This window comes from Pipra filicauda, unplaced genomic scaffold (genome assembly GCF_003945595.2).
Source record: "Pipra filicauda isolate LSUMZ 115617 unplaced genomic scaffold, ASM394559v2 scaffold196_size3971931_pilon, whole genome shotgun sequence".
In the NCBI taxonomy this organism is placed as follows: Eukaryota; Metazoa; Chordata; class Aves; order Passeriformes; family Pipridae; genus Pipra; species Pipra filicauda.
Window position 1 is genome coordinate 2,318,507 of NW_024104305.1, and position 27,605 is coordinate 2,346,111.

General features: G+C 40.8%; 3 protein-coding genes across 13 annotated transcripts in view; 1 reads left to right on the top strand and 2 right to left on the bottom strand.

Moving 5' to 3' along the window:
* Positions 1–14,665, bottom strand: part of TMA16 (translation machinery associated 16 homolog) — a 53,441-nt gene extending 38,776 nt beyond the window's left edge. The window contains exon 1 of the mRNA XM_039380459.1: positions 14,556–14,665. Coding sequence (XP_039236393.1) covers positions 14,556–14,576 — 21 coding nt within the window. The 5' untranslated portion in view covers positions 14,577–14,665. The remainder of the gene's footprint in view (positions 1–14,555) is intronic.
* On the bottom strand, positions 6,182–14,537 carry NPY5R (neuropeptide Y receptor Y5). 9 transcript variants are annotated; one of them, XM_039380454.1, is made up of 3 exons: positions 14,271–14,375; positions 12,636–12,709; positions 6,182–11,518 (listed from the first exon to the last, which is right to left on the bottom strand). In XM_039380454.1, exon 3 carries the CDS (start codon positions 7,913–7,915, stop codon positions 6,584–6,586), a length of 1,332 nt encoding a protein of 443 aa, XP_039236388.1. In that variant the 5' UTR covers positions 7,916–11,518; positions 12,636–12,709; positions 14,271–14,375; the 3' UTR covers positions 6,182–6,583. The 9 variants fall into 9 exon arrangements, with proteins under 9 accessions (XP_039236388.1, XP_039236386.1, XP_039236387.1 ...); XM_039380452.1 differs by lacking the exon at positions 14,271–14,375 and adding an exon at positions 14,079–14,264; XM_039380453.1 differs by lacking the exon at positions 14,271–14,375 and adding an exon at positions 13,181–13,878.
* A 9,331-nt stretch (positions 14,666–23,996) lies between the features above and the next one.
* The window catches only part of NPY1R (neuropeptide Y receptor Y1), a 44,314-nt gene continuing 40,705 nt past the window's right edge, over positions 23,997–27,605 (top strand). For 2 of the 3 annotated variants that reach the window (XR_005563241.1, XM_039380449.1), the window contains exons 1-2: positions 24,186–24,899; positions 25,017–25,068. Coding sequence is in view for 2 of the 3 variants with exons in the window: in XM_039380449.1 (XP_039236383.1) it covers positions 24,201–24,899; positions 25,017–25,068 (751 nt within the window). In the remaining variant the exon portion in view is untranslated. Of the gene's footprint in view, positions 24,900–25,016; positions 26,672–27,605 lie in introns of those variants that run through there. The other variant, XM_027745778.2, reaches the window with a different exon arrangement.

A 27,605-nucleotide genomic window follows, 5' to 3' on the forward strand; every position in this document is an offset into this window, starting at 1 on the left:
TTAGTTCTGCAGAAGGAATGAGGTTCTGATTTTTTTTTTTTTTTCTGAGTTATTTGCAACCAGGATCAGACGAGGCTATGCTATCTAAAATGTGTTTTCATGCTCTAGGATATTAATTGAGAGAATGTATCATCGAAGCTTCAGACAATTACCTTTATGAGATGTGCCTTGGAACGGATGGAGCCTTAAAAAATACATAATTGTTTTGCCTGTATTTGGTCCCAGTAGTTACATAAAAATAAGTTTAATTTTCCTGCAGTAAACAGCTTTTCCCAGTTGTGCTAACATCAAAAAAAAAAAAAAAAAAAAAGGAGGGGAAAAAAAAGAAACAAAAGAAACAAAAACCAACAAAAAACCATCAGAAAGTAAAGATTTAGATTATATTCTGACCTCTTGCACAGCTTCTTAACCCTTTGGCCAAGAAGCAAAAATCTTTATGAATACTGAATGAATCCCAAGTTGGTGGAGAGCTTCATAAAGCCAAGGGAACTACTAGAAGTTAAAACACAGTTACCATCTTGTTCAACATAAGAAAGTCTGGATGTAAGTTACAAAGAGGCACTAAAATTACTTGTAGTAGGGATGGTTTTATTTATCTCCTTGCTTAGCTATTTTTCTCTCAATTAAAGAAACCCCAGATTTATAGTTAAAATTGTAATTAATAGTCTAATGGTCTGTCATAGAATGGGTTTTGTGTCTTTGTGGTTCCTACTGAGCCTGAAGAGATGAACAACTGTTTGAGCATCACTAAGCTACTTTGCTGGAGAAATTTTGCACCAGAAGTCTCTTTAAAATCCTTTTGTACATCATTTTGTTCCCAGGGACAGTAATAAATGTTTCCTCATAAAATGTCCAGTTAATGTGACATTCAAGTGATACAGATATGAACCTTTTCCTGCTAAGATAAAGCAAATATTTGTTTAACTGGATGTAAGAGCAGGGCCAACCTTCTTTAATCTTGAATGTCAAATCACAATTCTGACCACTGCCCAAAGGACCTTTTTTAAGTCTTATTATTAAAAGAATCATATCAATGTGACTACAAGGGCAAAATGGACCATTCATCCTTGTTCAAAAAAACTGAATTTGGTTTGTGGCAATATTTTATTTTGCAATGTTTCCTAAGATTAGCATGGAATGAAGTAATTTTTACAATATTTTCTCTTCAAAAGCAAACAAGATTAATAAATGTCTCACTTTTATAGTTACACTACATTCATAACAATGGTGCTAGTTGTTATTAATTCATAGCTCAGCTTTTAGAAAAACACTGTAATCACATCTTCTTGTCTGCAGTTATGTTCTTTCTGAGGAAATCAGGATTTTGACAAACTGCATCAGAATCAATAAAACTGTTTTTACCATGGACAAACTTTATTAAGTGTTGGGTTTTGTTTTTTTAAAACTGAGATGAAGTCGGATAAGGGGGGCAGGAGATCATAGTAAGCTTTGGAGCAGAGCAGATGTTTCTCTTATGTCTGAGTCTTGAGAGGTTTAAAAATAGGTGCTGTGGTAAGACTCACTGGCATGTGTATAGATTCATGGCCTAGTATGATGACACAGATTGTCTTAATGGCACAGCATGATGCATTATGAGTGAGCACAGGCAAAGCTATCTTTATCAAATGTTTGAAAAGAAAATGCTTTTGCATTAAAGAAAAATTTTGAGAGGGGTAATTTTGAGAGTACTTGTACGCATACTCAGTTATGAGCTATTACTTACTCAGGTTCAAAAATTTACAATAGGCTTCCTGGTCACATGTGGGATCAGTAATGTTCAATGGTACTATTACAAACTCATTGTCCACGGCAGATCCTTGAGAAAGGTCTGGCAGAATGTGGGTAGCTAGCGTTAGTGTGGATCTGCTTTTATTTCTCTTTCTCTCTTTTGTTTCTCTTCCTTCCTAAAACTGAATATTAACAATAACAACAGCTCTACCTACCTCCAGTGCAAAGACAATTTTCAAGCAATATATGATAAAGATAGATATTATTGGATCAAAACCAAGCAACTTCTGGAGTCTTCATTACATATTGCACGTAAAAGGCTCTAGGGAAAAAAAAAAAGAGGGGTTTGCATTCAACTATATGTAGAAGAACCCTATGAAAGAAAAAGAAACCTGACCTCAGAGATTATAAGCCACATATCATGGTCAAAAATGGTTCAAAACTTTATCTAATCATCTTTTGAGTTGTGGGGATTGTGATTTTATACCATTATTGCAGTCACAGGAGGGAAAAAGGAAGAGAATTGTCTAGGACCAGAGTCCTGACACCACGCTAAGACTGTTCCAGGCTGTATTAATCAATTTTCTGGCCAGGACGTTTTAATGCAAATAGTATAGGCATAATTTGGCTTTCATCAAAATCATAGGCTATATTCCTGGGCCCCCTGGTATTTATGGAAGAATCTTTCTGGAGACTATGAAATTTAATACTCTTTATCTTGAATGGTACAGAGAGATACTGGGACTACTGTGAGAATCTATTGATATTTTTTCTTTTCAGTGGTGCAGTGATGGCTGACAGACCCGTATGAATTACAGAAGGGTTTTTTAATTTATTAATAATCATTAGATAGAGAAGTTTTCCATGCTACCCAGCCTATACTTCTCAAAAGGAGAGCTGGAGCCTATCTCAAAATGATTGGGAGTGAACACTTTTCTTCCTGACTGTGCTTCTCTTCTTCGTTCTTGTGTGTCTTCAGATCAGTGGATTTTTTTCCCTTTTCTCAGGTGTTCATGCTGCTGAGAAGGGAATATTTTGTCATGAGAGCTTCCAGGCTCCAGGAACAGGGATGTGCAAAAGGCTGGAAAAGGCTCCAACCAGCAGCCAACACAGAAGCAATGTGTTTTTTGTCTCCCACTGTGTCCCCGCCAGCTCTCCAGTCCACACAGTCCTACCCAGGGCTGGCTCTGTCCCACCAGGCACCTGCCTGGGATGCAGACCCCAGGCAGGGACTCTGCTGTGCCTGCTGAGATTACAGCTACTCTAGACCCATGGAAGCCATAACTGTCTGTCCCAGCCACTGTTGATATGGTACTATGGAGATTTCACTTGCTACTGCTCCTGTTTGTTTTGTATGTATTCCTTGCTGATACTGGGACCAAGCTACACTGGCTGTTGAAGTAAATTTTAAGGTAGAAAAGTTATTTTATTTTTATTTAACAATTCAGAGGAAAGAGAGGGACATTTTGGAATTTTCAAAATATAATGCTGATGATTGCTTTATATATAAAAAGAAAACACACATTCTGCCACCATTGATTGACTTAAAAAAAAAAAAAAAGAGAAGATGACAGATTTAGATGGCACAGGACTAAAGAAGTTCAATAGCTGTCTTGATTTAATTCTCCATTGCCAAATTACAATTTGTTGTGCTTTGATCAGTGTAAAGAGTAGGGAACATGGTTATTGACTTCATCCAGGCAAAGAGATATAAATATAAAATCTCCAGTATACAGATTAATATTTGTGCACCTCAGAAATGAGAGGAAGGCCTTATTCAAATCCTAGCATGATTCTGTGTGTCATATAAAGTGAGTAGAATTTGATCTGAAAAGAGTAACTACTAAATAAACATTTAATTTATATAAAATAACAATCCTCAGTGTAGGAGTTAAAAATGGTTGAAATTCTGAAAGAAAGGAAGGAATAGAAAATAAATAGCAATTAGGAAGGAAGAGAACAGTACACTGAAAAAATAAATAAATAAAGTCAGAAGGAATATTTCAAGCTTGTGACTGCTTTCTTATCCTTTTATACTATTTGGCTATATCACACGGTATAAATAAGATTAAATGATATATTACAATTATGTGAAAATTTGTAGGCAGAAATAGGGCATGAGCTGCTGTAATTTCTATAGAACTACATCATTTTGCTCTGGATGTAAATTTAGTTAACGTTCTCCTAATTTTATCTACCAAGACTAGCCATAAATATTTTTAAATTGAAGTACTTAAAATGTTTAAAAAGCTATTTTAAAATATATTGTTCCAGCAGTGTCTATTCTGTACCATTTGTACTCTATTTAATGACATATTGTAGGGTTTTAGGAGATAATAATCTGCAAAATGCAATAGTCAGTGTCCAGGAAAAAACTATTAAAGCATATAACTAATGAAAACAAAGAACAACAAGTTACTGAGAACTAGACTTCGGAAAAATACCTTAAGGGTAGAAGCTATTACCCACTAGTATGTAATAAACTCCTCAGCAGGTAGTGGCTTGGGGAGAAAAGGTCTCAGAATGATAGCATTGTGATAAAAATAAGTTGATGATTCCTCAAAATAAAAGAACTGCTTTCACTTTTAAAGACTAACTGGAAGGGAAGTATCTTGAGGAAAAAAAATGCACACTGACCATTTCCAACCACCCATTTATAAAAAGAAAAACTTTATTTCTCAGCCTGTAGAAGCTACATACAAAGGCCTATTGGATTAAAAATCTTAGTGGATAAAAGGAAATAATCACCAGTTAGACCTGAGGAGAGGTTTTACAACTTAAATAGGCAAAGGCTTTGTACATTTACTGAATCCTGAGGGCAGAGATGGATTATTAAACTAGAATAATCCAGGGGGGAGAATATATATATATATATGTATTTGTTTGTTTATTTATTTATATTTTTATTATATATTCTTTGCATTTGTGCTGTGAAATGTAATATGACTTAGGGAAGATGCATGTGACTTAAATTTGGAAGGAAAAATACTGGTCTGGTTAAAAAGGAGAAAAAGAGAGAGGAGAGGGAGATGCAGAAAGCATGTGTGTATGTGTGTGTGTGTGTGTTTGCACACGTGTGTGTGATGCACAGATTCACAGAATGGGTGAAGTTGAAAGGGACCACAGTGGATCATCTGGATCCAACCTCCCTGCTCAAGCAGGGTCGCCCTAGAGCACGTTGCACAGGATTACATCCAGATGGTTCTTGAATATCTCCAGTGATGGAGACTCCACAACCTCTCTGAGCAATCTGTTCCAGTGCTTGGTCACTCACACACTAAAGTTCTTCCTCATATGCAGGTGGAACTTCCTGTGCATCAGTTCCTGCCTGTTGTCTCTTGTCCTATTGCTTAGCACCACCGAGAAGAGCCTGAATCCATCCTCTTGAAACCCTGCCTTCAGATACTGACAGCCATTAATGAGGTCCCCTCTCAGTCATCTGTTCTCGAGGCTGAACAGGCTCAACTCGCTCAGCCTGTTCTCATAAGAGGGATGTTCGAGTCCCTTAATCATCATTATTGCCCTCCAGTGAACCTGCTACAGGAGCTCCATGTCTTTCTTGTACTGAGGAGGCCAGAAGAGGACACTTCTGTACCCTCAGTACCCCAGCTGAGGCCTCACCAAGGCTGAGTAGAGGGGCAGAATCACCTCCCTCGACCTGCTGGAAATGCTCTTCCTGATGCACCCCAGGATACCACTGGCCTTCTTGGCCACAAGGACACACTGCTGCCTCATGGACAGCTTGTTGTCCACCAGGACCCTCCAGATCCTTCTTCATAGAGCTGTTTTCAGCAGGTCAGACACCAGAAACACTGGTTCATGGGGTCATTCCTCCCTGGGGGCGGGACCCTGCACTTGCCCTTCTTGAATTTAAAAATAATCCACTCTGCTCATCCCTCCCACCTGTCAAGGCACACATGCACAAATTTATTTGAAAGCTGTTAAAGCTTTCCAAAGCAAGTGGGTCAGCTATAATGAAGTGCAGTAAGCTTTTGCTTTTTTGTAAAGGAAAAGAAAAAATCCTGCTGTCTTTCCATTTTCTTTTTCTTTCCACTATCACTTGCTTAGGTAATGAGGGCTTACTCTGATCAGAAGTATGTTGTATGTTGTATGTTCAGGGGTGTCATCACTGTAAGAACAAAGGCATAACTATAGATAAGTTCAGGCTGGTGGAAAATGACATAAAATGACAAGCCAGAGTGAAAACTGGCTAAGGAAATCAGGGATAGGTTGTACTGGGTAAACATGGTGAGATGGAAACAATCAAGACAAAACCAACAACCCTCAAACCAAGGAGTAAGGCAGCCTAGGTACCAGCAGCAAAGCATATTGCAAAGATATTGCAAACTATGACTCAAAGAGCTAAGTAAAAATATTTTTCTAATCACATCCAGAAAGAGATGTTTATATTAGAAAACAGTCAAAGTTGGCACTGAAATAGTCTCAACAATAGTTATTTAGTAAATTATATGTATTTTATTATAGTTTTATGACAGTTAATACTGATATGTCTAAGTAGTCTGTCTTACATTTATTATTCATAATATATTCTGTATAATTCCAAAGTACAGATTGCCAACATTTCAGGTAATGAAAATGGTATTCCGGTTTTGTACACTGGGCATGGTTTCCTACGTGTAACAGATAGGGAAATGTTATAACATAGGTATATAGTTCTGCCCAATGCAAGAAATACATGCAGCCATAGAACTATCCATTCACATAAAATGCTACTAATCATAACCAAGTCAGACTAACTAAACTAAACTAATATCTTTTACATATCTTTTACAGCTATGCACGCCAGTAGGCTTGAAAGCCATACTTGTTTTACTTTATCTTGGGGCACATAAAATCATAGTATTTGGCAGCATGGGATAAGGGACATTAAATCAGCTTTTATGCTGTTGTTAAGAAACCCATAGAGGATGGGATTCAAGCAGCAGGACATCATACCCAATAAATGGCATATGCAATATACTAATTTAAAATGTCTGTTAGAAATGAGAGTGGCATTAAAATCTGTCACAATGTGGAAAAGGTGAAGAGGCATCCAACTGAAACCAAAAACTAGGATTAGCACTGTCAGTCTGCAAAAAACTCTCCTTGATCTTGTCTTAATTCTGACAATGGATCGGGATACTGTAATCATGTCCTGGATCTCTGTATTTTCTTCTGGTTTCATTTCAAAACAGATAGGAATCCCAGGGATGAATTTACTGGAGGAAAAGAGCTGACTTTTTTCTGTGCCAGAGGTTTCTGGGAGATCTCTTGAATGAGTATCCTGATGATGCCTTGAAATAGCTGGCATCACACTTGAAGTCTTCCTGCTATATCTTCTGTGGTGCTTTTTGCCAAAGGCACAGCTCCACCTGGAGTGCCCAGAGGACTGCACCTGTGTGCTAGTGCTCTTAGAGGGATGAAGAGCTAGGTTTATCATCTCCTTTTCTTCAAACTTGTTTTCCTTGTTTGACAGTCTAGAACCTATGCTCCTGCAGACGCTCGTGTGACTAGCAGTTAAACACGCCAGCGGCAGTATGTACTGCATGAACAGTAAGGCTATTGTAAAGGCAATTCTATAGGAATCGGAAGGCCATGACTCGATACACAAGAGTCTGTTCTCCAGTGCCTCTAAATTCAGAGTTTTGCTGAGGTCCACAATTTTGTGGAAAACTGGTAGAGGGGAGCAAATTGTGAAGCCAAAGGCCCAAATGGTCACTATTAAGAAATAGCCTTGTTTTGCTGTTAGATTGCTAGAAAGGGGATATTTTATCATACGGTACCTGACTGCAGCAATAGATATTAACATCAAAGTTGAAACTAGAACTGATGCGCATTGGAGGAAGGGCATTACATGGCACATGACAGTGCCAAACATCCACTGATCAAGCAGGACGGATGTCAGTGTGAAAGGCGAACAGAACAGCACAACCAAGATGTCAGAAAAGGCCAAGTTACCTATGAGAATGTTTATTATCGTCTTCTGCTTGCACTTTAGTAGGGCCATTAGTATAAGCAGATTTCCCATAAAGCCAGCCAGACTTATAAGTGTGTACAGCCCAATAAGAAAGTACTGTATGTCATCAACACTACTCTTATAGTCTTCCCAGGCAGAAAAATTCTTTGTAGTAGCAGAGGTGTTCCTGGTAGGTGTCCTGTTGGTACGGTCTTTTAATCCTAAATCCATTTTACAGTCCTGCTTAGAACGAGAAAGGCATTAATTAGCATCTGAAGGAACAATGATATTGCTGTTAATCAGAATGTAAAGGAACATAAATTTACCTGGTGTCACCTCAATGCAAATAAATTACTAGTCATGTTAGTCTACTGTGAGGTAGATCCTGTATAACTTCAGGTCAACATGAATTAGTTACGTAGGTTTTACCATGTGGTGTTCAGCATGCCTTGGCCTCCTACCCGGCTGCTCACATGGGAGAATGGCAATTTAAGGTTCTGCATTATTATGTTGGCTTTTAACTATGCTTTGCTATAGACTATATTGTCAGACTTTCCATGAGGGAACAGTTAGCTACAAAAGCAATTCATCTTGAGTTGGTGAGATTACTCATGTGCATAAGAGCCCATCGATATGGGTAAGGAAATGACAGACACCATCTGGGCACACGCCTAATCATTGCATCACAGCAAATTATAACGAAGGCACCTGAAAATATATATGCTAATAACTGCACTAGCATTTCTTACCTTGCTAGTAGAGAACTAACACAAAATAAGTGAGAGCTTTCAAAAATGATCAGGAAATCCACTGTCAGTGATCCAAGATGGAATTCCTAATGTGGTGTATATAGAAACCATTTTCTATTAAGCGTTGAACATATTTTAACTGGTGCTCAAGCAGAAAGGAAAACTGCCTATAAAACATCTAAAGTAACTGGATGTAATACAAAGAGGACAGTGTTAATTGGAAGCAAACTCCACACAGCCATTTGAAAATTCAGTGAACCACTAATTATTCAGCACAGAAACATCGAACATTAAAACCTAACTCAGCACAAAGTTATACTGCCTACAGAATCTTCATGTATTAGGAATCTTCATGTATTTCTTCATTTTAGAACAAACAGAAAGACATGAGAATTTAGTTCAATCTTCAGTTTACCTTAAACACCAGCATGTACTAAAGTTTCAAAGTTCTCCAGAGTGCCAGTGCCCTGTACAAAATTGCTTAATGTTTAGAAATCTTATATAAGAGAAAACAGGAACATCTAAACAATACTAAAGCATATATAAATTGAGCAGAAGGCTAGATCTGTCACCTAAAAAAGGCAGGGCTCTTCAAGGTTCCTCTGTGAGTTGTATGGTGCTGACTTCTTCAAAGTGCAAAAATGTTACTCAGCTTCCTCTACACATGCAGACGTGTTCCTTCCTTGACATCACGTGTGCTCCTACTGTCATGTGCCAAAGGGAAGCTCAAACCTTAAAACAACCTCAGAATATTCACTGACAGTGTGTTGTGATGGGAAGGTTCCTCATGTAAAAGTAGGAATACTTATTTAAAAAAAAAAAATCTTGCAAGTAATGTGTTGGAAAGAGGTGACAAGAAGTCAGCCTTGCCAGATTCTCTCAATCTTAAAGTGCTTTAAAATAGCTAAAATAGAAGTAAGAACTGGATATGTGAATTTAGATAACCTAAATTTTATAATTGTGTGCATACAAGCAGAGCAGCATTAATGCATATTATTTCTGTTCAATTTTTCCCAATCCTTAATGAAATGATGGGAAACCATATAATAGACAAACAATGCTATCTGAGACTACCTTTGCCTCTAGATCAACTTTAAAGAAGCAGATTAGAGATTCTGTAAGCGATCTAATCTCTCTCTGTTGATATTATCAGAAATTTTCATTTTGGTGGGCTTCTCTTTATACAAATATTAGCTAATGAAGGAAATAGTTTTTTATTTATTTTTTCTGAGCTAATTTCTCTGAGTTGCTACTAACCAACCAAAACCAGTATGATCTGCATACCACAATGACTTTCAAAATCTGCTGAAATTTCTTTCTTTTCCCTAAGTATGACTCTACATAACTTTTGTCTGAGGAACCCCCCTGCAGAGCTTTGCCCTGGATAAGATACATCTCCATACCTCAGGCTTATGGCATTATGTCCCTGTTATGTCACACTTCTATAATTTTTTTTCTCTTTGTTCAACATGAAGGAATGGTGGATTTTGCTGACTGATGATTTTGCAGATTTCAGTGTGTGCAGGCCATCTCTAATTTGCACACTCTCTTTTGATTGATGAAAACCATTTCAACTCTATGTTGCGTTTCAATATGAAACATTACCTCCCTAATATTTTCAGGGTGAACATTCTATTATCTTTGTTCCACGACACTACACACTTAGCTGAGAAGCGTGTAGGAAAAAACTTTGCTTAACTGAAGAGTTAATAAAGAAAAGCCATTAGTGTCATTCTGGACAATTTTCTTTTTGCTTGGACACCTTCCTTTTCCAGTTTATATCTTGCACAGATTAAAAGAGCTTTACTAATGGAACATCCCATTGCCTGATAGCAGGTTTGAACCATATCAAGAGTTATTTGAGAAAGGGAAATGAAACATTATTCAAGACCTGGATCTCTCCATATCTTAGTTACTAGTCACCTGAGAGAAAGACTAATAGAGAAGGAAATCCAGTACCATCTTGAGATTCAAAAAAACCCTCAAAAACTCTTACAATGCTCTCAAAGTGGTGATGACTCTGAAGAAATGAGCTTTTCATTTATTTTTTGTGCCTCCATAAGCAACTCTGTGCTAACAGCAATCATTCTGCGTAGTCTTCTATTTTAACTGATACTAGGTTGAAGGACGAACCTGTAAAAGAAGAAACAAACTGGCGTTACTGTTTCTCTACCAGAAACCCAGAGGTTAGGGTTGCTTTTAGTGTATCTACGGGTATTTTCAGTAGCAGCTAAATTCCCACACATCATCACATTTGAAGGTCATATTGAGTAGTAAAGATGCATACCAGTGTTAAAGTTATAATAGCAGCTATGTATGTGTGTACCAAAACTACAACTCCCTCTCTAGAGTTTTTGGTGATATTTGCTGTCATTGAAAAGGTTCCTAGGCCACAGGTTCATCAGTGAATGGAGAAAAAGCAGGCATTTCTACTGGTAGAAAAGGCTCTCTATCTAGTTAGTCCATTCCATTTGAATTATGTGTTATGATCTGTAAAGAAATCTTTATCTTTTCATTAAGTTTTGCTTAGTTTTAATCAATGGATTCTATGAGGAGAATTGAAACTAATCTAGTGGTATCACTGTTATTTCTACCACTTTCAGCTTTGGATGACTAAAAGTGAAAAGGAAGAGACTTTCAAGTCAGTCTGACTTTCAAGTCAGATGCACCATAATTATTTTATCTTCTATAAATTTATATTCCATACAGATAATGCTAAGACTAGGGCCAGAGAACAAAATTTAAGTGTTGTTATACTGTAACATATTCATTAAATGAATGCTAGATTTCTGTAGATTTCTACACCTCCACCTGGAGCTCTTGCAGTATGGCTTTAGCAGAACTGCTCATTATGTTTTTAATATGATTATTTAAAAACAAAAAGCGAATATGCTGGTTTTGCTGAAGCAGACATATTTTATTGAGAAACATCAACACGGAAGAGCTTAGTAGCCATGCCTCTGAAGTCCAGCATGGGCTCTCCAGCTCCATCCCTTCTGAGCTATGGCTGCCTTCTGCTTGGGGTGCGAGATGAGAAGGTGCCATCTTCCCTATCACATGTCCTCATTTCCATGAGGAAGGAGCCCTGGAAGAAGTCACAACATGATCTCTTAAGGCTCTAGCTGGACACTTGGGGCACCACAGAAGTCTGTAGTACACTGAAGCCCCTCCTGCACCATCTCTAATCACAGTTTCAGAGCGGCAGAAAGACAGAGGGGAAGGAATAACAGTATAATGTGCTGATTTCAGCAGAGAACTACTGTGCTGACAAAATTTGCTTTGCAAAATGCCCAAAGATGACTTTATTTTCATTTTGGATGTGTAAAATGAAAGCAGACTTTTGTCCCCAAATTTCAAAAGATGCCAAGTGGATCTCTTGTCTCCGAGCATCCTCTCCTGATCAAAAGAAACCAGTTGCTCTCAGCTTGAGTGCCACTGGCAGTAAAGGTGTAAACAAGTGTTCTTCCTGCATAATTGATCTTCATTAGCATGCCACTGATTTCACAGGGCTATGTGCACTTATTGGCATTTATCTTCCTGCTTTGTTTTAACAGCTGCCTCTACTTTGAGAGATTCACTCTCCCTCTTGACGGTTGGTCAAACCCAGTGCAGCACATGGGTGCAGCTTTTAGGGAAATGGAGATTCATGAAAATCCTGCTGTGGGAAATAGAATTAAATAATATAGACTCTTTTCAAAACCTTCTCCTCATATTTGAAGTGTATTTCTAAACTGAATGCAACACAGAGTCAGAGTGCTCTTGCACCTGTTTTCAAGCTCAAATTTAGTCAGTCTGAAGGTACCGGATGGAGATTTTCAGCTGTCAGCCCCAAAGGTTGGATCACTTTCACCTCCTACATCAATCAGTCAAGCAAATGAGGTTCCCTTTTGGTGATCCTAGTCTGTGTACACTCCCAACTGTGCCCAGCTACACCTGTATGAGCTCATACCCCGTGAGCTTTACGTGGGTTTGCTTAGGTCTTTAATTTCAATGGAATGCTTGAGACAGAAGGCTAGGCTGCAAAAGGCAGGAGAGACTTCAGTATTGTGGCAGGGCCCAAGGTGGATTTGAATATTTACTGTAAGACTCAATGCAGTTAACATTTAAGAGTACAGTAAAATGTATTTTATAACAGATGGTGTACCATGATCTTGAAAAATTTCAAATAACACCTCCTTAAATTACAATAATTTATGGTATACCTCAGTGTGACTCTCTGATTACTGTGATTCTTATTTTCATCAAAAGCATGCTTCAGCTGCAGTTGGTCTAGGGCCTGAGATTGACAGGGAGAAATGAAACCATTTTTCAGGTGTAGCTGAGTTAGAAGTACCACACAACCTAAAATATGCTAATATTTTTACTATCTTGTAATTAATATCATTATTTCACTTAAAGCTATCACTTAAAATACAAAATCTATAAATGACAATTTAGGAGAGTTAATAGGCCGGCTATTTCTCTAAATATTTAAAGGGAAATTTTCAAGAACACAAAAGTTAGATGGGTAACCATCATCCTCTGAAAGCAATTGTTTTCTCAGGAAATGTTCCTTCTATTAGATGAGGTACTTACATTAAGGTTTATTCATGGCTAAGAGCTTATATCCTACAATATTAATACCTATTAACTCTGACTGGCTGGTCTTTGTATAGTCTAATCAGTTCCATCTTTGTAACAGGAAAATTAATCTTTATAGCTGTGAATGATTTGTAGTCTTAGGGAGGAAGCAAAATGTGAAAATTACCTAGGAAATACAGCCTTTCTGCCTCCATAATACTGGAGTTATATCAAGACTGCATAGAAAAAGTCAGAGAAGGTCTTTAAACTTCTACACAGCTGTAAATAGTTAATAAGACAGGCTGTTACTGCCCGACTACGGAAGCTTAAGGAAAGCATTGAGCTGTGTTGTTACAACTTGAGAAATTATGCCCTCACATCATTAAAGACTGAGATAAATCTGAGACAAAATTTGAAACCACTCAACCGTTGCATTCACAATACAAGCCAAAGATGAAAAGCTGCTGCTTCCGATGTTGTTCGTTACATGCAACAGCAAAAACTAGCCTGAGAACCTGGGAGAATTCAAAAGATTGAAATTAGTTCAGAAGTCCAGAAAAATGGATTTCTATGCATGTTAATGGTATGCCTCTTTCTGTGCCTGACTGAAAGAAGAACTGCAACATTAGCCGGGACAAGAAGAACACAACTTCTCGAAATATGCCAAAGCCAACTAGCAAGAATATATCTCGAGCTGCAAGTAAACGTTATGGAACGTAACGGGCCATTTACTGGTCAGAACAGAAAACTTGAAAGGCACGGCTACGTTTTCTGCGAGGGAACCCAGCAGTTCCTGGCTCTCAGAGGCAAAGGCACCAAACCGGGGATGACTGCTATTTTTGCCCTCGCACAACTCGCTCGCTTTGCCCTGCGCGCCCGCCCCGCCCCGCGTCCGGATCCGCGCACCGCGCTTAGCCTGGAGCCCCGCGCTGCCCGCGACCGCCGAGATCCCCCCTCCCTGAGCCCCCTCCACCCAAGCGAATCCCCCTGTCCCGCGCAACTGCTGGCAAGGCGCTGCCCCGCCTAAACTTGCGCCAGCCCAGCCCAGCCCAGCCCGCCGCGGCTCCGCGCCCGCCCCGCGTTACCTTCGCGCTGTCCCTCTGCGGGCGCCCCGCGGGGCAGTAGGGGCGGTGGGGGCGGTGGGGGCGAGCCGGGCAGGGCAGGGCAGGGCAGGGCAGCCCCGGGCTGCGGTCACGGCTCCAGCCCGGGCGGGCACGGCGAGGCTCCGCCGGGGCGGGAGCAGAGGGAAGCGCGCAGCCCCCCGCCCAGAGGCGCACCTTACTCGGGCGCTGCGGAGGCGCCGGGTCTCGCCTGGAGCTGAGGGCCGCGCCCCGGGGCCGGCGCTGCCGCACTCGCCGCCCGCCCGGCGGGACCGGGACCGGGACCGGGGCTGGGGCTGGAGCCGCCGCGCTAGCGCATTTCGGGAGGCCGCTCCAGGCGGCCCTAGAGCCCGGTATTCCGGCGCTGCACGGTGTGACAATTAGAGTTTCCATGGAAATGCAGTGAGTCGGTAAATAAACCCCGCGCTCGCCGGTGCTTACGGGATGCTCTCAATGCCTCACCTGGCGCTCAGGACACGGCATTTTGCAAAGGTGAAACGCGCTGCGAGTCCCCGGGAAGCGGGAGCACAGACAGGCAATCACAGAGCGGTGACCTAAGCTCCCCTCGCTTCGGCTGGAGAGGAGCTCCGCAGGTGTTCATCCATGCTGCTCGAACACCCTTTGATTTTTATTTTAGAACAGGTGGGAGGCGATGGATTTCCCCCAAACAGTTTTCCTTTCCGAGTTGAGTAACTCGGTTCTTACAGAAGGAAATATCTGAAGGGTGGTTTTAATTTTATCTGAACAATCAATGGGAAGGCAGAGCATTTCCTTAAGTAAGCAGTATTTTAAAGCATAAAAATTGTCGGGTGTGTCATAGCACAAAGCATGAAAGGACAAATTCTGCTGTTCTCACCGGCTGTTATCTTCTAGCACGAGAAGAGTCATTGATCATAGTCCTATTACAGAGCTACTGGAGAACTGAGTGACACGCAGGTCTGTGGGAGCACAAGTGGCAGAATCTGACACAAAAAAGTAATGACTTTCCCATTTGCCAAGGCACTACTTCGACACTTGATATTAACACAGTGCTGCAGAAAAGCTGTCAGTATAATTAACCTATGAAAGACTGTACCACACAAAAACAAAACAGCCAGATCAATCATATTGTTGAATAACCTTTGAAAAGTCCAGCTAGGTTCCTTATTTAACTTGGGTTAGAAAATACTCATTGAGTGATCAAGGAACAAATAACCTTAATCTTCAGCAGATGAGCTCAGGATGGCAAGGAATATTTCATCCTATCTTTCACTCGCTTCTGCATTATCCACCACCCACTTCTGGTGAATCACTGCATGTACAAGTGGAGCACAGGGAGCTGACAGTGGAAGTGACGCGCCAATCCATCTCATCATTTTAAGACAACTTTCCCGTTAGTCACAACAGAGAACAGAATTAATCCTTTTTAGGCCTGAGCAGCTGTTCTTAGCATTTTCGACCATCTTCCCACCTAGCACTGATGGTTTTGAAGCCTTTCACGCAAATATTTGATCTGAAGACAAAAACCCACTCTGGTTCCAACATGTGATGGAGGTGATTAAGGCTTTCTCCCAGGGTACCCACTTACCTGGGTGTCCCTTGTTCCAGCAGAGCTTCCCACATTTCTGGCTTCACTGCTTGAAGTGGGAGCTGCCTCCTGGAAACAGTGACTTCAGAGACACTATATCTTTCTATCAAAACTTTTGTCAGCAGAATGACATTGTCTTTAGAAAGAAATCCACATTTGCTGGTAGAGCCCACAGGAGGGAAATTAAGGTTTCTTACATTGCACAATTGTGATTTATGTGGGATACCATTGTACCTTCATTCGGTACAAACAGTGTACCTTCATGTTAGGCCATTTCTAAGATGGCCTAGTTCAGTTCACCTAGTGCAGTTTCCCAAGCAGCCTCCAGAAATCATGTGCTTGTTATCAAGAGCAGTCAGTAACACAAGTATTCCTCCCTCAAAGCAATTTTCTCTAAGAATTAAATATCATATTTTTTTTGTTGGTTGTCTTATTTCAGGAGGGTTCTTCAACCAGTAATGTATTGGCAGGTGTGGGCTTGTTTGTTTGTTTTCCCCACAGAGCTGTAAATAACACCAGATTTCTCTCCGCTGTTTTTGGACAATTCATCCCTGATACTTGCGCACATCAGAGGCTATTACTATTCAGACCATTATAATTTTTTCCTTTTTACTGTTCGTGTACCTCTCTCTTGCCAGTAATACTACTGAATAATAAAATCAGTAATCTAGCGATAGGAAAGGTCTAGAGGTATTGAATGGCAGAAGTGACAGCAGATCTTAGTACAAGTTCCTTAGAAACCAGCCACCCTGGGGTTGTTGAAATCATAGAGGAGTCCTTGAGGAAGTAAGAGATGGTGATGATGAAAGATACCTATTCTGGAGGAGCTGTGGAAGAAAAGTGGTGCATCAGAGAGAAAAGATTGAGATTCCTGAGTCAGAAGAACAAAAGAGAAAATACAGCAGAGAACTCTGTGGTTATATGAATATAAATTAATTTTGGCATGTTTCTTACCACATTCCTATATGTATCTTTCTTTTGGGAGTATCATTCTAATATCTTAGAAAATTTAGCCTCTAAAGGCTAACTGAAGACATGAAGACTCAAAGCTCCAGTGGAAGTCGATGAGAAAACCAAGAGTCTAAGCCACCTAATATCCAGTTCCACAGTATGAAGTTGATTGTCTTGAGTCAAAATTTGTCATGAGTCAAAGTCTAATGTTACTGTAAAGTCTGATACAAATCAGACCTATCCATGGGGCAAGACAGTGTAAATGGTAAGACATAGTTACTACAGAATTTGAGAGATTTTGTGAAATACATAAAAAACATTTCTGTAGGTCAAAATTTTTCACCGAACTCTTCATACCCAGCAAAAGTACTATTAAAATATTATTCAAAATACCACTAATCTCTGGCTTCTGTATGGCCCATCCCTTCCACAGTTCTTACCTTGCATAAAGCAGCAAACCTTGGACTACTGAAGTTGTGGCAATGATTGAGCTGTCTTTGTGATGAAAGGCAGGACATCTGATGGTTAGGTTACTTCCAAGGGTGAGACTATAATTAGTCATTTTTGTTGCCTAATGTGTCATCACAGTTTTTGGCTGATATTCTGCACATTGACCCATCTGGATGATCATGCTGAACTGTGGGACCTATTTCTACTTTATCTGAAGCCAGATGAGAGCTTGTGTATGAGCATACATAAGTTTGAATCCTTAAGGGACAGCGCAGGGTGGGCACAGCACAAAACATGACTTAGTATTTTAGCCAGGTGAACATAATTTAGGTTATATCTCAAACAGCCTTGTAATATTTCATGTGATCAGGATAGATTTGCACTGGTTAACTTGGCTGTATTGTTGAAAATGGAACTGCAGCAGTGAGACTGTCAGTAGAGATTAACCACATAACCTTTCATGAAGCTCATTTGGGTTTGTGACATTAGCAGTCAAATGAAGTGTTGTTATGTTTGGTGTCAGATGCAGTTGTGTCAGAATAAACATGCTCTTATCCAAACAGAGAATTTGCTGCTGTTCAAATTGTACTCAACAGCGAAAGACCTATTTAGTCTACTGATGACAGGCTTTTGCCCCAAGGAGCATGAGTTCCCTTATCTTTGAGTAATGCGAAATGCAAGTATTTCAATGGCACTGATGTTCAGTACTAGAAAATGAAAACAATAAAAAATAAGGTTAAAAAACCCTTCAGAGAGTGTTTCCATTCATTTTGGTAGTGGTGACTTCAGTTTGTTTTATACAGAATAGAAAGTACAAATGATTCTCCTAGTGTTCTATCTGGTGTATTTTAAGTTTTACAGAGCAATTGTTTTGCCTGAGCACATGACAATACATTGCAATGAAAGTGACAGCTCATTTTACAACACCTTTTCCATTTTTGAGAGTTGCAGTGAGAAAAAATTTTAATGGATTGATGTCTAGGTATATTTTTTCTACATGTTTCTTAAAAACATTTTGTTCTCTTCTCAATGCTTTTACTTCAAAGCAATTCTATATTCGTTTACTCAGGCTGTTCTGTTTCCTTAGTTGAAATACTTGTGTTCTGTTCATTATAAATTTTGCAATGTCATGCCTTCACACAAATAAACATGTACACACAAACAAACACAGTCTTCCAGTCCAGGGTGCCTTTGATGTACTGAAGAATTCATTCCCTGGAAGAGGATAATCTTTAACACAATGGTTATCTTTCTGCTCCAGTGTTCTTGTGTCCTGACAGTCATCACCACTAAAATTAAAGTTACTGAGAAATCATTTGACACCTTTGTGAGCTTGGAGCTCCAAGTGGAGACTCTCAGCTTGGTGTTGAGACTGAAGATGCGCAGAATAGCCAGGGCCTGCTAATGCCTGATTTCTTACAGAGAATACCTGATGCTACACGGCACTTGCTGCACAACATGTATTTTATATAGCTATAATGGGAAGTTTATATAGCTATAGCTATAATGGGAAGTTTTAAAAGGGTCTATCTCTGTTTATTAGAATGATTATTTTTTACTGTGTTTAGTGCTCATATGTATGTGAAGTGCTTCAGAGAAGACTGACACAGCTCCAACAGATTCAGTCATCTGAGGTGGGCACACAGTAGTATGGCAAAGCAGAAAGCTTATGGTAAGACTTGGGTTATAGCGTGTGTGCATACATATGTATATACACTCATAAGTGTAGCACGTGTTTGAAAACTCAATGACTGAGGCAGCTCTTTCCATTTCTCTACTGCACTGTTCAAAGCCTGACCTTGTATCTTTCTGCTGTGTGAATAACTGTGAATATTTGTTGTCATCGCTGTGAGTTCAGGTCACTGAGTGGCATGTAGGCTCTATATTTGATCTATTATAGGTAATTATTATATTTGCATAGTATAACAGAGGAATTGTGAGGTTTGTTTTGCCTGTATTTATGCGATGTTTGAAATTCTTGTATATACTAACCATTAAAAATGAAGTATTATGAATCACTTCATTTACTGCTCAAATGGAGATCCTCATCACTAATGACAAAATGGACAAGAAAGAAGATCATATCTATCTGAAAATTCAGAAATTTCTGTGGCAGAAACAATAGCATTTCACAAGGGGAGCAAATGAATGCCTCTGTGTTACACTGATCTATTTAAAATAGAGTAGAATGGTGAGAAACAAAGGAAAAATGCACAACTTCCTACACCCCTGTCTTCCCAGGCTCAACACCACTCTTTTGTCCCAACTCTTCTAAAGTCCTACCTCCCTGAGTTGAGCAGGGGCACAGGGAATGGGAGTTCTGGTCAGTTCATCACACATCTCTGCCACTCCTTCCACCTTATGATGTTCCCCTGCTCCAGCATGGGGTCCTTCCCATGGGATACAGTTCTGCTGTATCCAGCAGAGATGCTCCAGCATGGGTCCTTTCCATGGGGTGCACTTCCTCAGGAACAGACTGCTCCAGTGTGGATTCCCCACAAGGTCACGATTCCTGCCAGCAAACCTGCTCCCTTGTGGACTCCTCTCCGTGGACCACAGCATGGCTCCATCTGGGCCTGCATGAGCTGCAGGGAAACAATTTGTGTCCTTATGGTTCTCACCACAGGTTACAGGGGAATCTCTGCTCTGGCCAGGAGTGGGTCCATTTTGGAGTTAGCCGAAAATGGTTCTTTTTTTGAAGTGAGTCACAGAATATTCTGAGTTGGAAGGGACCCACAAGGACCATCAAGTCCAACTCTTAACTGAATGGCCTCTGTGGGGATCAAACCCATTCTGTTCAGCATGGGGGCAGGTCCTGGTGTGTTGTCACAAAAGCCATCCCTGAAGCTCCCCAGCTTGTTATGCAAACCCAAGTCTCTTATTCTGAACTGGTCCTGAAAATGTATCTCTGTACTGGATACCTGTTGGCAGAGTACCACAATTCTGTATCACAGAATGCTGTTTTAATTTTTTAAATAGCCATCTTGACCATATGGGTAAAAGCATTACAGAGAAGTAGCGGGAAGAAACATCCTGGCATAACAAAAAAAACCCAACTTTTTCTCTGTCTAGCACTTTATCTATTGCCCTTAAAAATCTCTATATTGGACAATTTTTTTTTTGGTAGTGTGAATGAATCATTTCACATCCATAGCAATGAGAGGCCTCAGTTGTCCATATCCTAGACTGTCACTGATTCAGACAGAAATATACTCTTTATGAGACCTTCAGCTTGGACCCCTGGGTGAGTGTACCCACCTTTGCTCTGTTCAGTCAAAGAGCAGTGCTCATGACCCATGTATGACTGAAGTTCTTGAGATGCATTATATATAGCTTGCACTTGCCTTGTGGCTGCTGCTGTTAAAATGTCAGCAGCACCACAGCTACGGGTTTATAGCAACCTGCGCTTTCCTTTCTTACATCAAGAACTGTTACATCAACTGCAGCTACAATGCAGTTGAGCTGAGCTCCTGGAAATACAGTATAAACATCAACTTCACTGCTAGGTTCTGAAATCTTCCTATAAGACTCCTTCTACAAAAAAAATGTTCCAATCATTTAGTATGTCCAACTAATTTTTTAGCTATAATTACCATAGTTCCTTAGTTGAGAGTTATCCACGACACAACAGTGTTGCCATATAATAGGTGTATGCCTGAAGGTAACAATGTAAGAGCATGCAACTCTTTACACCAGAGAAATTAATCTGGAGCCTTGGAATAGCTAGGGAACTTCTGTTTTTCAAAAAATCTAAACTTCTAAAACAGCCTGCAGATTTTGTCAGGACATTTTCAAAGTGTTGCTTAAGTTTAGGTGGGTAACTTTTCATGGACTTCCCAACAGTGCTTTTTGTGAATGGCACAACAAGGTGTTTCAGCAACTTGACATTTTTTATTGATCCAGTCATCACCATTCAGACCAGAGGCTGGTTGTGCTGGTTTAAAAAGCCAAACCCAAACTCTGTAACCTGCTCCTTATGCTTAAAATCTCTTCCTAGTCCGCTTTCCAAAAGCTTCTATTTCCATCTTTAGTTTGGCCACAAGATGGCAATAACTTGCAGACAAAATGCTGAAACAAGCAGACCGATTTGAAACTGTTTCCCTTCCTGAGCTTTTCCTTGCGCTCTTTACCCCCCCCCCCCCCCCCCCCCCCCCCCCCCGCCTCTTTTGTTTCAATATTTAATTGCATTTGTTTCGGAATTACTAGGCAACCCACCCCCAGATGTGCAGTTTAAAGGTGATGTGCTTGCAGTGAGATTTTCAGGATGTACTCAGCAGAGCACCATCATGTGATACTGGGGTAAGGTGGAGTTCGGCTTTAAGGGGGAGTCTCTAGCCTTCCTCACCAATCTTTAGGATCTCAGCTGGAGAAATACCAGAGAATGCTTCCCCTTTCCCTACTCCTTCTTCTCCATCCAGCCTCCCGAGTCAGCCTCTGAGCAGACCAAAGACGGGCAGAGCAGTTGCAAGGTGAGTTTCCCCTGCGATTGCTTTCCCATGACTGTGGGTGGTTGTGTGCCGGTTAGGCTGGCGTTTGCTTCCTCTCTTAGGTGCAGGTGACAAAATCCAAGGGAGGGGTAGGCTCCAGGTTGGACTTGCAAGTGGCTGGGTGGACCATCGGCTTGGGCTGACAGCATTTTGTGCTTGCTTTGGAATAGCTCCAACAGTTTTACAGTGCATTTCCAGTCACCTCACAGCACATTATTTCACCCTTTCTGTCTATTATTGCTAAACTTGTGACCAAAATTCTCATGGAGAGTCAGGATGGTGTGCATGGGGGGGGAATCTGTGCAATCACCCAGAGGGGTCTGCAGAGCTATGGGCTTTCCCCATCCCAGGCCAGCACTCCTGGGAGTGGGGAGGGTTCTGCTTCCTGACTTGGGAGCTGATGGGGTAGAGGACAAGGAACAGTGCAGCTGTCCAGGACATGCAACTTCATCCCCTCATGGTGTCTGGTCCATTTTGGAGAGGGGCAGGAAAGAAGGACTCCTTGTCACTTGCCAGCAGTGCTGTGCTTCTGAGCTGGTTCCCAAACATGCTCTTAGGTTGCATCTCTGCTATGGGGAAAGGTGAGGGAAGAAGGAGCAGTAGCATTTTCTGGTTTTGAATTTGATATTTAATAAATAAGCAAGAGCAGAGCTTATCTAAGGGAGTAGAAAAACCAAGAACCTGAAACCCAGGACACTCTGTTGCTGGGTGCAGTTTGATCCCAGCTGGTGAGAGAACCTACCCAGTTCCCTCCTTGCCTGTCATCCCATCAAATCACAGGGCTGGACTGCCCACCTCGTGCTGTACAAGTGATGGTGAAGATCACGGTTAAATCCAGATGTGACTTTTGGACTATGATATAGTCACACTGCAGGAATTGAGAAGCCCTGGCTCTCCACATCACCCACACGCTTTCCCTTTGGGTAAAGCACCTACTTCTGGCTCTGGCTGAAGTAATGCTTCAAGAGGTCTTGGGGGTGGAAATTTATTGGACCCTAAAACAGACTAGAAGATCCAATAAATTTAGTTCGCAGAGGCAGCAAGTCTGAGAGAGAATGCCCAGCTGTGTGCCTAGCTATCTTGAAAATCAGCGTAGCCAAACCTCAGAGATGCCTTTTGTCTGAAATCACTGCTGTTAACTTTCACAGTAAAATGTCACACAAGCTACATTGCCTGTTATGGTTTCATGCAGCCATGTGGTGATTATAAAGAGCCAGCAGAGAAGAGGTGAGCTCATGACGGCAGCAGCAGTGAGAAGACATGGCATTGGCATGGTCATCCTTTGGCTGACCCTCAGGAGGAGCTGGAGCTGCAAGCCCATCCTTCACACACTGGCTCTGCCCTAGGGAGGAGGCAGCCCCAGGTCTGGTCCCCAGCATGTGGCTGGTTAAAAGAGTGTCTGCTGCCAGTAACAGACAAAGAGGATTCTTCTCCAGAGACTTAGATGGCACAGAGATTTCTATCGAGTATCATTTAAGATCAAAAGCTCACCTATTCAGGGTAACTTTTAATGAAGTACATTTTAGTGGGCAATGTTTCTACAGCTTTTGTGATAAATGCCGTATGGAGACGTGTTTGAAACCGACTTGTGTGAATTTTAAGTGGCATTACTTTCATTACCATAACCTAAGGTTAAGTGAACAATAAATTTAGCTCATGGGAGTGGGCAGAGGGAAAGTTCCAGGCTCAGTGCAGAATTCAGTGCCACTAATGGTGAGTTGAAGTAAAGGTGTGTCAGGTTATTGATTAATTGTTTATTAATTGTTTATCAGTTTATTTGATTTTATATTTTAATTTTCCTCCTGAACACACATGCTTGAGTTTCAAATTTTTAAAATCCAAGGCCTTGCAAAAGGATGGTTATTTAAGCATGCTTATTTGTGTTGCATGGCTAAAGAAATTTTCTTCAGTGTTTAAATTTTGCCATCTTTTGTCTTGTTTTGTTCTTCCTGTGCTGCACAGCCCTGTTAGCTGAGATTAAGTTGTTCAGAGTTCCTGATTTGCCTTTGACTCGGTGCCAGTGCTGCTGTGGGCACTCGGTCACTTAACATCAAGTCTATGCATTAGTGAAAAAAGAATGCAGCAATTTTTAGAGTCATGTTTCCGCCCCTCACATTGGTCAGATGGGCTTTCCCCACCTCATGTGATGACTAGATGTCATTTCACTTAGAGCAGTTTGAGAAATCAGACGTTTGCAGATTAAATTTATGAAAAGGAGATGTAAAGCAAAAAGTGAAGGCTGCGCCGATGAAGTCTGAAAGTGCTTCTCAGCTCGCTATTCCGTGTAACTTGTGCCGGCGGGAACGGACCGGTCAGGGGCCGTGTCTCCGCTTGCGGTCCCGCGCTTCGGTCCTGCTTTCTGCCTCCTTCCCGCGGACCGCAGCCCCGCTCGCGCCGCCCTGCGCGGGGCCCTGGGGCCGTGCGGGTCCGGTCGGGCCGGGTGGCTCCGCTCCCGCGGGACCAGGGGGCAGGCGCCGTGCCGAGGTGACCGGCCCCGCTCCTTCCCTTCTCCCCAGGTGGTGCGAGGGAGATGCGGCGCTGAGGAGCGGGCTCGGCCCGGGCTCCGCTGCGGGACCGATGGGCGCGTCCTGAACTCGGAGCGGTCTGGATGAGAGCGGCGGCGGCGAAGGGCGGCATCGAGTTGGAAACAACATGAATACCTCGGTCCTCGCGCTACTGGGAAATATTTCCGGTCACCTGAATTTTTCAGAGACGAACTCGCAGATCTTGCAGTTTGAGGACGAGGATTGCCGTGTGCCTTTGGCCATGGTCTTCACTCTGGCCTTGGCTTATGGGACTGTGATAATTCTGGGAGTCTCTGGGAATCTGTCTTTGATTGTCATTATTTTAAAACAAAAGGAGATGCGCAATGTTACCAACATCCTCATTGTCAATCTATCCTTTTCTGACCTCCTGGTGACCATCATGTGTCTTCCCTTTACCTTTGTGTATACTTTAATGGACCACTGGATTTTTGGGGAGGCCATGTGCAAACTGAACCCTTTTGTGCAATGTGCCTCCATCACCGTCTCAGTCTTTTCTTTAGTCCTCATTGCTATTGAGCGCCATCAGCTGATCATCAATCCCCGTGGCTGGAGGCCGAACAACAAACATGCTTACATGGGGATTGCTGCCATATGGATTTTAGCCACAGCTTCCTCTTTGCCTTTCCTGGTCTACCACGTGTTAACAGATGAGCCCTTTAGAAATGTAACATTTGATGAATATAAAGACAAATATGTGTGCTTGGACCTGTTCCCCTTGGACACTGCCAGGCTTTCTTATACTACAACACTTTTGGTGATTCAGTACTTTGGACCACTCTGTTTTATATTTATTTGCTACTTGAAGGTAAGATAGAATCCTCTTGCAACACAATCCTCTTGTCTGATGTTTGTTTATCCTTGCAAAGATGACAGTGGTAGGTTAATTTATTCCATGTGTTTCTCTTTGTTGAATTTCCTGCAGATATACATACGGTTGAAAAAAAGGAACAACATGATGGACAAGATGAGAGACAGTAAGTACAGATCCTCTGAAACCAAAAGGATCAACATCATGCTGATCTCAATAGTGGTCGCATTTGCAGTTTGCTGGCTGCCTCTCACCATCTTCAATATCGTGTTTGATTGGAATCATGAAATTCTGCCTGTTGCTACCTGCAGCCACAACCTGTTGTTCCTGATTTGCCACCTCACTGCCATGATTTCTACCTGTGTGAATCCCATCTTCTACGGGTTTCTCAATAAGAACTTCCAAAGGGACCTGCAGTTTTTATTTCATTTTTGTCATTTCCACTCCCGTGAGGAGGATTATGAGACTATAGCCATGTCCACCATGCACACAGATGTTTCAAAAACCTCTTTGAAACAGGCAAGCCCAGTCACATTTAAAAAAATAAATAGTGATGATGATGAAAAAATATAAAGGAGTAATAAAAATTCCATACCAAACTGCTTGAAGTGTGATTGCAGGTGAAATGTGTCCAAGGACAAGTGAAATTACATAACAAGTACAAAACGAGTAATGTTTTTCTTCCTTTTCCAAGGAACTTTGATTGTTGTCACTTTGAAATTATATGCTGTGCATTTTTGCCCCTTTTACTGCTTTAATGTTCACAGAAGTTGTATCTGAATTTTATTATAAGACAGAGTTAGACCTGCTACTACCTATGGTTTTCATCTGCTGTCTTTTGTTCTGTTCTCTTTGTACAGCTATGTGCTTTAGCAGAAAGGTTTATTTATTGATTATATTTTTTCAAAGAAGTAGTTTTCAGGAGTGTCTATCTAAGACCATTAGAAACAACATGAACCACAGGGACACTGTCACTACAGAGGACACCCACCAAAGAATAAAATTAGGAAATTCTGATTTGAAGAGTAGTTTCTTTCTTTTTTAATTCAGCTTTTGATTGATGTTAAAATCCTCTAAAATCAGTGTAGGCATGCAAAAAAAGGATTCTGTGAGACCTGTAGAATACGTTTAAATGGTGACGTACAGTTTTCTAATTCACAGAGGAAATTCAGGCTATGATCACTTAGTTTCAAAGAAAGGATTAAGAAAGGAATTCTGTTTTTATTTACAAGAATAAAACCCTATAGTAATACCACAGTGCACAATGTGATAACTCTGATGCTTCACCACAGCAAATGAAAACATAAATGGGCCTTCAGTCCCAACTAATTATAGCTGGTTTTAATAACACAGGCTTTTTAACTTAAAAACCCTAAACCCCATTTTCATCTGCCATCACTGACAGGAGTTAAGTCTTGCTGGCATGAAATATACCATCTGTCCCTGGCCTATGAACCATGTAAACTTTCCTTGAGACCTATGTCCAGAATCTGAAAGGAGATGGGACTGTTCACTGTATGGACAAGGTGCAATATCATCCTTGCAGGTGACAGTGAAAATCAGGTCTGGTATTAAAAAATATAAGCTTTAGCTACCTGAGTCTTTTCATAGTAATTAGTGTTGACCTACATAAATTATGTATAGCCTCAAAATATTCTGTGTTCAGATGCAATGGCATAAACCCGGATAATCTCAGTCTTAAGCTGTGCCAGGGGAGGTTTAGATTGGATATTAGGAAGAAATTTTTTACAGAGGGAGTAATCAGACATTGGAATGGGCTGCCCAGGGAGGTGTTGGATTCACTGCCCCTGGAGGTTTTTAAGCTGAGACTGGATGTGGCACTGAGTGCTATGGTCTAGTAATCATGGCAGCATTGGATCAAGGGTTGGACTTGATGATCTTGGAGATCTTTTCCAACCTGGTTGATTCTATGATTCTATGATTCTAATCTCGAAGACAACGGATGGTTAAATCAAGATCTGCAAAACTTAAAAGAAGGATATGGATAAAGTTTGGGTATAACTGATATGCTTAGCTTCCAAACTCACAGTTTCCACATTTGGTTGAAGTATGGAATTACTTGTCAAATATATACAATAGAGCTCTGTGTATTACTACTTAAAGTACGTATCCTCTAATTACACAAAATATTCATGACTAGATCCCCAGTTGAGGGAAACCCACATAACTTGACTGCTGTAAATGAAATTACAACAATATTAGCCAGCTGAGGTTCTGTGTCATACAGTGTAGTTTGCTGTAAAATCAAGGTCTTTTTGAATAATCAGCTTTTTAAAATACAATATAGACCCTACTTTCTTTCAAGAGGATCATTTGAAATCATTATGGCAGACAAGAGGGTCTTTAAAATGGATATAAATGTAAATGCAGCATGAATGGAAATGTGACGATACATTTCTGAGCAAAAAGATCTCAGGATGTTATGGTGAATTTAATGTGTTCTAAATTTGACATAGATAAATGCCTAAGAAATTAAAATTATTTGGGTTGCCAGAATTTAAAAGTAAAATACTATGTCTTGTACTGTCTTATAAATAGTGTGGAATATTAAAGTAGCAATGTGTTCTTGTGCATTATAATTCCATGTATTTCTCTACTGGAAGATAATTTAATTTAAAAGGTTTCTGTGCTTGAGAACAGAGATGGAATGTAGAAAATTAATTATAAGACAGAAGTTTCTTT

Excerpts from the sequence above, each read along its gene's own strand:
- NPY5R (XM_039380456.1), bottom strand. The coding sequence starts at position 10,474 with ATGAAAAGCTCATTTCTTCAGAGTCATCACCACTTTGAGAGCATT. Across the intron at positions 7,928-10,429 it reads ATCACCACTTTGAGAGCATT|CAGGACTGTAAAATGGATTT; the intron begins GTAAGAGTTTTT and ends TCTCGTTCTAAG.